We start from the raw sequence: 13,899 nt of genomic DNA, 5'->3' as shown, positions 1-13,899 counted from the left end.
ACTCTGACAAAACAGGTCAGTGGGATGCTCAGAGCAGATGTGCAGATATCAACCAATTAGTTTATGCTCCTCTTTCTGATGGGGAAACTGAGAAAAAGCAAAAAAGCATGTAGCAAATCCTTTCCCATGTAGCAAATCCTTGCTGAAACTGCACTCTCAGGGGTTCATGCCTGTCTTTGTCCTTTCTTGACCTGCAGAATGTTCTACCTTTCATCTCACTCTGTCCTTCTTGCTGTCAGAGCACATCTGTATTGCCAGCTGCCCTGCAGTGCTACAGTTTGGGAGACAAAGGTGCATTAATATAGCTGTGGTAGGAAAAATAAATAAGCCATTTCGTTTGGTATAACTAAACTGATGTATGTTTGCTTCTTTTGGAAAAATTGCAAGCGGAGAGCACCTGGAGTGATATTTTGGTGGTTTTCTCAAAGTACTACAGTCCTCGTTGTAGATTTGAACCTGAAATAGGAACAGCAGAGGACAGGAGATGAGATGTTCCCTCAGTTGAGCACCCTCCACTTGCACAGGAGCTGGGTAGATCTCAACCTGCAACAAATGGTATCTCCTGCTGGAGAGGAACGTGCCCACGCCTGGGTTGGGAAGGACAGCTGACATCAGGAGGAGAGATGTGGGTGATGCTCCTCCTGCACAGTCATGCAGAGGAATGTCACAAAGTGCTTCCTAGCCAGCAGGAGTCAAATCCAACATGGAGCAAGCCACATTTCAAAAGCACTCCAGATGCCATTATTTCTATTTGGGCAGCTTTACTTCCTCTCAGCAGTCAGTGGGGTTCTGTGCTCCTGCCAAGCAAACATGACAGGCATCTAGCAAATTTTATTTTTGTAGTGATCCAACTACTACAGGGCATGCCAGGCTATTTGTACCATCTGCCACAAAAATGTCCATCTCAGCAGCAAAAGCATGGTGGACACCTGGGGCCTAGAGTTCCAAAGCCTTAGAAAAGAGAAATCACTGTCCCCATAGCAAAAATAGAGCATGAAGTTTGGGTCCCTCTCCAGCAAGTGAGCAGTACTGGACACAGCAGTAATAGACCATTCTTTTAGGTTGGTTTTACCTGAGGGGCATTGCTCTTTCTGTCTTGTTTCAACTGAGGGTGTAGAAATGACTACTTGACATGTGCATGGACATTCACAACAAAGTAATGGTTTTATCTTATTGGACACGCTTTCTGCATTTTTAGAACTAGTAAGAACTATATTTCATCCCATTTGGAGATCTTGTTTCACAATACAGAAGTGAAGATCAAACAATGCAGTTAAAGATGCCCACCACCAGGCCTGAAAACAGAGAAGAGTTTATGAATGGGAAAACACGTAGAACTTCCTGATCTTGCAGATGGATCTATAGACAACCTGTAGCTTATCAGGGAGCCCAGGGTTTTTTAGAAGCTTGGAGAATTGGGTATGGGCTTCTATTCACAAAAGAAAAGAAATCCCATTATTTTCTTTGGGGCAACATTTGTGTTTTTATTTTAATTTCCACTGCTATAGCTGATTTTGTGAGCAATTTTTGATAACATATGCCTGACTGAGAAAGAACAAAGTGCATTTATTCATGTTTATAAAGACTATTTGAAAACATCCTAACGCTGTCAAATGCTTAAAAAATATTGGGCATAAGTGTATAATTTGTGAGATTGGTGCAATATTTTCCTAAATCAAATATTCCAGCTATTAATCAAACATTGCACTCAGAGGACGTTAAAACAGCAGTCTGAAATGATAACTTTTGTTCTTCAATTTTTCAGACTGCTGTGGTTCAGATTGTGTGCTCTAATGGGATGATGAAATGGAAGCAACATGGTTTGTTGCTGTCTTGTTATTTTAACATAATTACTCTTCTCAGCATGTTTTTCATTGTTGAGAACATAAAAAAGAATAGTGCCTTAGTGCAGTAATTTTGTTGTGCGTTGCATATTTAAAAATCAGATAGGCATTGCAATGTTTTGTCCCTGTTTATTACCATTGACAGTTTACTTAACTGAAGAGATCTCCACAGACAGTTTAGACAGCCCTTCCCCACAGATGAACACAGATAAATCAGCCTGTGTTTACGCTCAATTCGCTTTGTAAGCTTTCCTCTTTGCTCTTTCTCACTCTCTCCACTTCCCCCTCCATTTTATTGCTGTCAGTGTTGCCCCCATGGAGGATCTCCCTGATGTGCTCACAGAGTGACTTTGCATTGCATGTCTTTGTCTGTACTGCACCCATGCTCATCTTTCCTGAAAATGGAGCACCGATCTTGATTTTTAACTCAGAGCCATTATTCATTCTTCTCCTTTGTTCCTCTGCCAGCGCAGCTCTGTTCATTTTGATAGGAGGAAATAGGAGACTCTCTGGGTCTGTCCTTAATCCCATAGAATTACATAGAAGAAGTTGGACCAATGCTGCAGAACACAAAAACCCTTGACATCCCTTGGAGAACTGTTTGGCAATTACTGAATTTCACTGAGCAGAAACGAACAAAAAATTGCTTTCTATTTTGGAGGAACCAAATATTTAAGAATGCGTTAATGGTCAAACAGCTCTTTTGTTTGAGGAGCATGAAATAGGACTCTTTTGTAATCAGAATACTTAACAAAATAGCATAGACTTTCTTCCTAGGTTGGAAATGAAAGCACCGAGCTGCTTGGCAGTTAGATATTCATGCTGACTAAAGGGTTTCCCCACGCAGTATGAAAATATTACAACACCACACCTCTACTCATCACTGTTCTCTGCTAAACATCACTGAACTCCATCCTCCCATGCTCACAAGGTCAGTGTCCCAGCTGCCAACCTTGGGTGTCCCTTCCCCCCCAAACTGTGCTGCTGGGGAGCTCGGGGCACCTGGGGCCTCCACAGCTGCTGCAGCCCCAAATTGAAACAGGCATTTCTGAATCAGAGCCCAGGGCTGGGACAGGGGAGGTGGACATACTCATTTTCATTGAACTGTGCTGGGCTCTGGGTATTTAATTATCCACAACTGCTCTAAAAGATTTCATAGCCTTGGTTTGGCAAGAGGCCATCATTTCTTGGCCTTCCAGTGCTGCTGGACCCACACTGGCTTTTCTTCTCCTCGTAAGCCTCTCTCATGGCTTGGTTAGCCTGTTAATTGGAGAACAGCTCTTGTTGGAACAGAAAGCAGAGAACAGATGTATAAAGCTGAGGTGCATGGGCAAAAGTTACTCTTACAGATTCACTTAGGATGATCTGCTCTAAGTATAACACTTAACCATTTTTCTATGACCACTGAAAGTCTTAGCCCTGGAAAGAAGGCAGAAAAACGCACTGCTTTTTGTTACCCAAGCACAGACTTGAGGAAGGATTCACAAATATCTGCTTTTCTGATCTCCAAACTTCACAATTTGAGTCCTTCCTCCCCCTCATGCTTCCTTCAGGCTTCATTTGAACAAATATCTTGCTGGGTGAGATTTGTAATGAGCAGATTACCCACTGTTTGATGACATCTTGCCCAGAAGTACTTTAAAAGTCTATGTGGGCTTTAAAAAATACTAATTAACACCTCGGCAGAGATATTTGGAAAATTCTAAATTTTACATGTCACAGTGAAAAGTTTTAAATAAGCAGCCACAAGGCTGGGCTGGCTGGAGAAAAATGTTCCTTCAAAGCCTGAAAAGTCCCCTTTGTAGCATTTTACTGCTGATCACTTGGAGATGTGGAGTTAACAGAGAATGGGAATTCAAAAGCTATTCTGCTGGAAATGTCTGATAAAGATGATTACAGTGCAGGGCATGACGCTCAGAGGTTTTTTTTCTGTGGTATTTGATATACTGTGGCTTGAGAGAAGACCCTGAATCAAGTGAGACTTTCTCAATGTGAGTAATGACTGTGCAGCCCCCATACGTGTGGCCCCACCAGAGTCGTGCCTGAGCCTCCTGAGCCAAACACAGATGTTAATTTGAAAGAAAACAAACCGTAATGTTATGTACATAGCAAAGTGCTTGGCAAGCTGAAGGAAAACAGTGATTTGTATTGTTATTATTATTATTTAATATATAAATAAAGGCCTCACTGGACTGAAATTGAATTTCAGCAGCCTTTCTGGAGGCAATTAAAACCATTAGCTTCATCAGCCAAGGCCAGCGTTTTAATGTCTCTGAAACACTCAGGCTGCCAAAGTTAATTATTCATCTTTTTCTTAATTGGATTCAGATTGCATTTTAAAGGTGCAGCTTCAAGAGGGTTGGCTGAACCTTAATTTTTCACCCCTACCTCTCCTCCCTTCCCTACCCCCAAGAAACGTCTCATCAGAAATCATTTCAAGCCTTTGCAAAAGGATTACAGAGTGGATTTCAGACCAGGCTGGTGGCTGATATCTCATGGCAGATCTCAGCCAGTTTAGTAAACAGTGCAAAAACCGTACATTATTGCACATTACTTCATGATAGTAATGCTTCTTTGACATGGAAAGCTGACCAAGAAGACCAGGAAAGTATCATTTGCTCTTATGCTACGACTTATGGCAAAGTACAGCGTTCATGCCTTGCATTTCTACCAGTAAACAAATAAAGTTGGTTTTATAAAATGTTTATGCTATATAAATGCATCACTTCTGTGCTATCCCAGTAATTGATACTCTAAAGTACAAATCATAGGTATGATACAGTTCTTAGAATGCAGGCTTCATTTCTTAAGGCTGTAAAACTTTTTTTTTGCTTCAAAAATTGCTGTTTTTTGGAAGATGAATTGCTTTTCATAACAGAAGATTAGAACATAAAATCATCTTTTTGTGGCTGAACTGAGAAGTCATAAATCATAATTTGGTATACAGACAAAACTTTTCATCTGTAACAAGCCTCCTCTTAGGTTCCTGAACTCGGCCCTGTGTCTGATGTGTTGTCTCTAAAGGCAGACATGGAGGGGTATTACGCAGTATGTAAAAAACAGAAGCATAGATCAGTACTTCCCAAAAATATCCTTTCTCTAGACAAAGCTAAAAGTGCACCTTCTGGTGCACCTTCTGCAAAGGAGAAATGGGGATCAACTGACTGACAGATGAAGAATGAAAAACAGGAATAGGAGTACAGATTTCACAGGAAACAAAGAAACACTTGGAAAGAGATGCTGAGCAGAGAGAGCCCTGACAGATGCTCTGATCTGATCTGTTGATAATTTGTTTCTCTATAGCACATTCAGCTTTTTGACAGATTGTTTTGCCTCGTGGTGTATGTGGTTGCTTGTTAATATTACATAAAGAAATAGGTTCTCTGATCTATATACAGACAAAACAATTTTCACTGTATAACCTACTGAACAAGTCTTTCAGCCTCAACTGACCTTTTCCAAGCACTCTGGAGATGAAAAGTACCATCCCATTATAATAATATATTTTCATCTTCCTGTGCAGTTATTTTTAAACTGAGGAGTTAGGTGTCACTCGTTCTCTCGTTATTAACAACATCATAAAAGAAAAATATATATTTGGAGTCTGAACTGTAGTCTTTCCAGGATTGTTTCTCAGGCCATCCGGTTGCCTGTGAGTTTCCAAAATAAAATTGTCAAGCAATGTACTAACTTCTTTTACAAGGTAGAAGTGGGGTAAGGCAATAGTCTATAATGTTTCAGATGTGTGTAAGTGCTGAAACTGCCAGATCTCTCTTCACACTATTAGTGACACGTGCAAGGTAAAGGCTGTCACAGGCTAAGCTAAAAAGGGTGTGGGGGGATTATGTGGAGTATGAATTTCTGATGTAACAGTTTCTCAAAGCTGCAACCGAGAAACATCTGTTTTTTTTTAACAGTGTTTGTGATTACTAACACTCATGACTGCATGAACTTGCTTCCTAGTGCTTCAGCTTGCTGCAGACTTCAGAAGATGACCTTATGCACTCAAAGAAGCAAATTCTTTGAAAAGCAAAGAATAATTTGATGTAGATTGGGACAAGTGTGAGAATCATGCTCATGGGACTACTTCACAGATTGCTCAATGTTTTATTGGCTACTTTTTAATGCTATTTCCTTTAGTAATAGCATTACAGCCTGATTAGCATTTTTGTGCTGACTATACGATCATGCCAAATTAGTGTTTTGTATTCCATGCCATGCATTAAGTCCGAAAAACTGCAGAAAGACAATCTGAGGTGGGATGAAATTAGCTCACATCCGAGCATGGGGACTTATAGGAAATTGTTTCTCAACTGATGATACACAGTGCTTTGACAGTACAGGTATTTCTAAAAAACTGCATGCTTATTATCCCTTACAATGAACATAAACACACACTGTCTAGCTGTGCTGTAATAGCTGGGTTGTGAGAAGTTAGTAGAGACCTGATATTTTAAACAAAGACTCTCTTCTCTCCCACACTGTCTGCAGAAATGAGGCTGCTCACCCTGGAAATCATTCCAGGCCTCTTCATGCTGTATCCTTTCTTCACAATTTATATCATCCACCCAAAGGTGTTGGCTGCAGTGCCTGCAGCCAATGTGAGCAGGGACTATTGCACAGCTCCAACCTGGCTCTTCGATTTGAGAACAGCTATTACAGGGCTCTACCTTTTCCTTTACAAACAAAAAAATTATTCAAACTACCTACTTTATGCTTTATGCTTTATGTCCCTCATACTATGCATGATGAGAAATCGAACTTCAATGATGTTACTTTTGCAGTAGTTGTTACCAGACAGGTGTAGGTGTTGATTTTAGAACATCATTCTTAGAGCATTGTCAGATTTTGTTTACCAGAGGCAAGAGTAATTTCCAGTTCACAGATGCAGGGACCTATGTAAGTTGTTTCAGATTCAAATAACTTATTTACAGTTTATGGAGGAGTGATTTTTTTTTATTTATTTGCGGCTTCCAGCTCATACAGGCTTCACTTGGGAGTGTCTGATTCACACCTTGTCTTGCCCTGCACTGTTTTCTGGAGGAAGACAGTGCTAAAACCCAGAGAAAGCATTTTCTGGCTGCCATTGTTGGGAAAGGAGTGAAAGAAAGCCTTAAAATGCTGAGAAATTCTGATTCCTGAGTGACTTGAAGCCAGGAAAGCTTCCTCTGTTCCTCTTCTCTCTTTGGAGAACTGCAAAGCACCCATAGCAAGAGAAATGGATGTGCATCAGGGCAATCAGGGAATAAGGCCCATTCATTTTGGACATGAATATCCCTGATGAGGAAATCATTTTCAAGCTACCCAATTTACTGTGCCAGATATTCCTATTTCAGGAACAATCTGTGAAGAAGAGCTATATGTGGCTTCTGTTACACAGAAATTATGTGGACGTTTTAAGATAGTCCAGCACACAGAGCTCTTTTGTCTTTGTAATTGATGCTGTCCAAGTCAGGAACAAGAAATGTGTCTTCAGCTGACGGAGAAAAAAACTACTAAAGAGCATATTTCCTAGGAGCAGAAACACCATAGCAACAGTTGTCTTTCAGTGCTGCTGCTGTATCACTTAATAGTCCTCAGATTGCCCAGAGCCACAATCTGTTCTGCCATGAAACTGCACGTGAGCTGATGCTGTTGATGGATCATTACAGGAAAAACGTATCTATACAGCACATCATTTTTGCTTTTATCTAAAATGATTTTTTTGTCCTCACAGCCATATAGCATTTATTTTTTCTCCTTTAAAAGGAATTTTAGGGGGAAATTTATCAGTAGAACTGATGAGGTCAATATCTTTGATGAAATACTTTATGTGGGGGAACATAATGTGTGTGTGTGGAAATAATGGAAAATTCCAAACTATGAGTTGGATCAGTTTTATTCATCAGATATTCTGTTTAAAAAATTTGGAAAAAATATCATTCCTTTCAGTGTTTTTCAGAATGAATAAATATTTTGAATGAGTTTTCAGCTAGGAGTTTCACTTACAGTGCAATAAGAACACAGTATTTCAAACATCAAAATGAAAACTTTTTGACTGACTATTTTTTTTCCCCCCAAAATGTTCAGTTTATGAAAATGTCAACTCTATCCAAATTCAAGTCAGGAGAAATGTTTGAAAATTCTTCTGAGATGAGAACGAATCTTCCTGCCTAGTTCTGTTCTACTTATTATATATTAACACCGCCTGGCTCCCTTTGCTAGGTGTGGCTTTTTTTGTCACTCTTCTATGAGGGCTTGCATGGAAAATTAAGGCATACTTGCTGATTAATTTAGGATGGAGGGTGAAAACAAAATGTCGCTCCTCCTTTGAATCTGTCCAGGATTCAACAAGAACTGTAGAGCTGTGTACTAAGGAGTCACAGATTAAATGTCTGAAAATTGAATTACTTTTACAAAAGGTGCCTGTAGGTAAAAACAGAGGCTGAAGCTAAAGGTTTACATGCTGGCTGCTCTTACTGGGTCTTTTCTCTGGTTTTCCATGCTGTGGATGTTAGTCCAGCTCCTTCAACAGGCACTGAAAACATGATACATTAAACAAAACAAGTGGGCTATAAATGGCCCATGATTTATGGGTTATCTTGGTTTGTCAGTTCTCACCACTGTGAAGCACTTCTGGTATTTGCACAATGATGTAAATTATTGCAGCATGAGAGCATTTGCAGAGGCCCTGCAAGCTGTGAAATATCCCATTGCTAAATATTGTTTGTGCAGCCCAATAAGCTGCTGCAATCTCTTGATTCTATCACTGCCGTGAAGAAGCAAACTTATTTTGAGGAAATACTGATTTATGAAGGACAATGAGGAACCCAAATGCCACGGGCATGTGGATTCCCTGGCCGTGTGACTACAATTCAGAGACAGCTCTTCATTTTGCATGTTAGAAAGAGCAGTGAACGATCATGAACATCAGCTTGTATATGGAAGAGGAAATGCTATGTGCAGGGGGGCTGTGGTTTGGTGGTGTAATAAATCAACTAAAAGGTTTTCTTTTTCTTTTGTTTGTGTACAGCTAACAAGAGAACACCAGGTGGCCCTCTCCTCCATCACTTACATTGGCTGTGCTCTGTCCATCTTCTGCTTGACGATCACGCTGGTCACATTTGCTGTATTGTCGTGAGTGATTTTAACTGAATATGTGCTGAGCTGCTGTGGTACAGAAAGCCAAACAGTGCCTTTCAGGTCACTGGTTTGGATCCCTTCAGGTGCCCAGAATAAAACAAAGGCTACTAATTTTTCAAACACCCTTAATTAGATTCTGCACGTGTATTTGTACTGGCTGGTTATTTCTAAATTAATTTCCTAAAATGGGGTGGTCCCTATATAGCAAGCTATTTTCATGCTATGAGAGATTTTTAGATTTTTTTAAAGCCCTCCATGTTTTGCCATGTTCAGGAATCTTGCAAGGAAGCTGTAGGAATGCTTGTCAGAAGCTCAAGACAAGTACAGGATCAGCAATGACCACAGGATCTCCCCAGCAGAACAATCTTTGGATTGCTTGGGGTGAAAGAAGTAGTACTTTCTGCTTTCCATCTTGCCTGTAAAGCAGTGTATTTATAAATTGCCTAGGTATGTCTGGAAAGGAAGGCTCAGTCAACATCAGCTGCCTCGTTTCTATTTCCTAAATACTGTGTACAATTACACCACATGACCTACATTTAATTTTGAGTACCTTTGTTCTCTGTTAGGCTGGCTTTCTAACGTGTTGCTAAGGAGAATGAAGTGTGAAATTCACTCTGTGGCTCATGTTTAAATCCCTGAATTTCTGCACCCTCACACCTGTGACACAGCAGCCCCTTTGAGGGCGTTATGCACAGTGAAGGTTTTTGCCATGAGTGCTTTAGGGCCTTTTTTGCCTATTTATGTTCTAGTAGTGACTACTGAGTTTGAGGCCCAGCTAGGCTCGATACAAACATTTCTGGAAAAAAGCTTTCATAGAATTTTCTGTCTAAACAAATAAAAGAAAACCTAACAAGGGGTGAAGTAACTCATCCAAGGTTGTGCAGCAGATTGGGATCATATCAAGGAATGTGATTCTCGTCTCCTTGCTTGTTATGCATCAAACCATGCTGAGAGGCCAGTTTCTAGGAAAAAGGTTTTGCTAAACAAAGTAAACTGATTGCAATGTTTGTTTGTTCCAATAGCCATATTACTTCCAAGTCTCAAGATATGTGTTGGTCATACTTGGAGTAAGTGTGTAATGTGCGGCAAAATCCACCCTAAGTAAGTCCAATGTCTGCCTAATTGGCACTGTGCTATTAGCATAGCTAGGCAAAGGGGAACGATCTGCTCCATTTTTTGTCTGAGTGTAGAACTGGATATTAGTGTTTAGAGAGGAAAATGAGCTGAAAGAGCTGGTACTGCTGCAGCTGGGCTGAAAACTCCTTGAGCATACTTGGAAAGAGAGCTTGGACCCGGCTGAATATCACACTGTTAAGCACCCCACCTACATACAGAATCATTCAAACTACCAATTAAAAATAATTTGATTAGGTTTTCACTGGAGAGCAGGGCCTCATTAGACAGCTGAAGTGAAATTTTGCAATGTAGTGTTAGATGATCATGAGGTAAGTGGAGAGGAATCTGGCAAGTTCTTTGCTACTCTGTGTACTGGCAAGGAAGGCTGCTTCCCAGGAGGGCAGTCCTGACTGCCTTCTGGGGAATGATGTTCCACTGTGTGACTGCATGAAGTTCCTTATTAGAAAGCCACTGGTACCAAGCAGGACAACCTGTCTTTCAGAATTAATTTTAGGGCATCAATATTTCCTTTTGCCTCCTTCTTCGCTTCTTTCTAACAGAGCAAACTGTACTGAAAGTACTGGGCTAATAGCAAGACATCAGCTGCATTGCTGAGCCTATGCCACCCTGCTGAAGGGGGCATGCACAATGTGCACCAGCTGTTACAAAAGTCATCACAATGCAGCATAATAAAAGATGGGAGCTCATACTGTTGTGCAAAGGAAGTTGTGCCATTCATGCAGCCGAATGATCTAGGTCTTCTGATAGTGGAGGGGCTGGCAGGCAGTATGCTGAACAAGAAAGCCTCTCTCTACTATGTTCTTTTCTTTATGCAAAAGGCCTGAAATGTTTGGATAAATGTTTTTGTTTGTTTCCTACTTCCTGTTTTTGGATGATTACAGAAGCAAAAGGTCAGAATACTCCCAGGAAAGCATGTTCTTGTCAAATTTCCAGCCAGTTTTTGCAAAGACAAGAGAGAGAGGTTCAAATAATGTAATCATGTTCAGTGCACTGTCAAGATAGGCATCATCCGTATGTGTATGAAGCCATAGTTCCTGTGCTAAAAAGCTGATACTGGTAAACCCAGAAGTGCACCTGGAGGTTTCTGAATTACTTATTTCTAATGCAGGCAAATATCAACAAAATACAAACAGAAACTTAGTGCCAGAATGTGGGCTATGTGTTATAAACTGCTGAATGCTTTCTGTGAGGCACCGATCTGATTTCCTCGACAGCTTAGCACCATTTAGAATCAAGCTCTTTGTTAACAGTCAGTCAAAGCTCATTAGCAGAGCTAGTTAACGTGCAAATCAGACTTTTGGGATGGTGACAGAATATACAGGAGCCCAGACCTGGTGGAAGAAGTGCTCAACAGGCACTCCACCAGAACAATTAACCAAAAGCCAAACAGAAGTATTTCTGATGAGTCATAAATATGTTCATGCATCTCAGAATACTGTTTTGTTCACATACCTTTCTGTCTTCTGCCAGGTCTGTGAGCACCATCCGCAACCAACGCTATCATATCCATGCCAACCTGTCCTTTGCTGTCCTGGTAGCTCAGATCCTGCTTGTCATCAGCTTTCAGTTCAGCCCTGGAACAGTAAGTGAGACAGAGCAATGACATTTTTGCAAGGCTTCTGCATGGTATGAATGCCACATACAATGTCTATTGGATGTGAGACCTGCCATTTTTAACATGCCAAGCAAAAAATGCCATCCCACAACACTGGATAAAGCCTTCAGTGAATTCAAATAGCATTATCATAGTATCTGTCCATGTTTGACTCTTTGCAGAACAGAAGGGAACATGAGCCCAACAAACGGTAAAGTCATGATAGTAATGAGGAAGTTGGAGCTGCATGTTCAAATGAATCAACTGACTTTTGCGTGACAAGGTTTATGCGTATCTCATCCACTTCATCCACTGAAAACTGTATGAATTCTGTTTTGGAAATTTTTGTATGAATTTTATGTAGGGTAGTATTACTATTTCTAAACATAAGATCTGTTAATGTAATGTGCCACCTGAAAAAGGCAGAAACAAAACCTGATTTTAAAACAAACCTCAGGTGTGCTCTATTTTTGACTTGTGTAATTGGAAAACTTGTAATGGGTTGCTACTGTGGTCAGCCATTGCTCCAACAGTTTAATCTTTTTTTTTTTTTTTCCAGTGCAAATAAATATGAGGTCTGCATTTATATTCATCTCAAATTGAATTCCTTAAGTTTATAAATAACAGTAATATCTGATGTTACATAGGCTATTACTACCTGAGGATCTAAAAACAATTTGTGAATCAAAGTTCATACTCTTTTGTTGGTAGGTCCTGAGTAAGATATTGTGCAAGGGAGAAAATAATTAGGAAGGATTTAAATGGAAAATGGAACAGTGGAGAGCAGCAAAGGATCTTTCTGTCTGTCTACCTGTCTACCCATCCACTGATCCATCTGTCCATCTGTGCATGCATCTCAGACAGTGATCTCTTCCACAGTTGATTATATCTGAGGTTGAAATGTCCACCATGTTTACAAGTGGAGATTACAAGTGAAGTTTTCTTTTTGAAAACCACAGCTGCCAGAAAGCAAGCCCTTTTTTCATGCACCAGGCTTTCAAACGTTTCGCAGAATCCCTGGAGATTTCAGCAATAACTGTAACAACAATAATTGTAGGGCACAGTTCTATAAAGATCTCGAAGCTGAAAAGCACCAAGCACGTATCTGCTGCACTTTTATTTTTATTGTTATAACCTCTAGGGATCAGAGGTGTTGTGATTCATCCTGTTATTAGTCTTGCATCTTTACCTTCTGCATGCTCAATTCTCACCAGCTTGGGCATCAATTTTAATACCTTTAATTGCTGCTGTAATCGGACTGCTAAATGGTAGTTTACAAAAAGAGAGAGGCAATATGTACACAGGGAGGTGAACTTAATCTTCTGCATCTGTCAAAGATGGTATATTTAGTGCTAAACAGTTTATAAGTGCCCAGCTCCGGAGGACAAATGGTACCAGTTTGCTTGAGGAAATACAGTGCAATAAGGAATGGCATTGTATAAACAGGCCATGAGCTGGCATCACTTTCTTGTATGACTTCATCATCTTTTTTCCGTCTCCACCCCTACTGATATTTAGGTTTTGATTTCAGATATAGCATACAGTATTTCCCTAGTAGTTTCAGATGTAACATTTAATTGTTTGCAATTTATACTACAGCAATTTTCCTTCTATAGCGTAGGAGTAATTTTTAGCTTACTATTAACAAATCTCTACTTCTGTGAATAGAACTTTGATCTTTCTAATACATCCATGAAGATCTTTTTATTATTCTGTCATTTAAGGATGTTATCAAAGTAAGTAAGGCACAAATGCAGAATGAGTATTATCCTGCACTGTATGCACTTTGTTTATTTTTTTTTTGCTGTTTTGTGATGCATATTGCTTGGCTACTTGAAAAATTGAAGGCATCCATTTGAGAAGGGGAGCTTGTAAGTCAGCTTTATGTTGCAATTATACTGTTGTGGACTAATCTTCTGCTGGAAATCAAAAGGAATTTAAATGGATTTCACAGCCTTATGATAAAATTAACTAGAAAGATTTTTACAGTTGTGGACAATAAGCAAATCTGGTTTAGCTGTATGTCATAGAACATTCTGAAACACTAAATGCTTACAGATCTCACTTATACAAATTAAAACCAAAGTTACTGTTTTTTAATACATCTAATCCCAGTGGATTTGCATTGGAATGTCCCTGTACAAGCACAGAAGCAGCTGAGTGCAAGTGAGAACATACTGGAAGCCTTTACATTGCATTATG

At 39.9% G+C, this 13,899-nt stretch overlaps 1 protein-coding gene across 1 annotated transcript in view; it reads left to right on the top strand.

The window, feature by feature from the left end:
* The window catches only part of ADGRD1 (adhesion G protein-coupled receptor D1), a gene marked incomplete at both ends in the record, with an annotated part of 118,414 nt that overhangs the window by 67,526 nt on the left and 36,989 nt on the right, over window positions 1–13,899 (top strand). Inside the window, 2 exons of the mRNA XM_079543647.1 lie at window positions 8,857–8,960; window positions 11,574–11,685. Of these exons, the coding sequence (XP_079399773.1) occupies window positions 8,857–8,960; window positions 11,574–11,685 (216 nt within the window). The remainder of the gene's footprint in view (window positions 1–8,856; window positions 8,961–11,573; window positions 11,686–13,899) is intronic.

Source organism: Tetrao urogallus, assembly GCF_951394365.1.
Source record: "Tetrao urogallus genome assembly, chromosome: 17".
In the NCBI taxonomy this organism is placed as follows: Eukaryota; Metazoa; Chordata; class Aves; order Galliformes; family Phasianidae; genus Tetrao; species Tetrao urogallus.
Note: the sequence above shows the minus strand (reverse complement) of the source record. Positions and strands in the feature narration are given on the sequence as shown.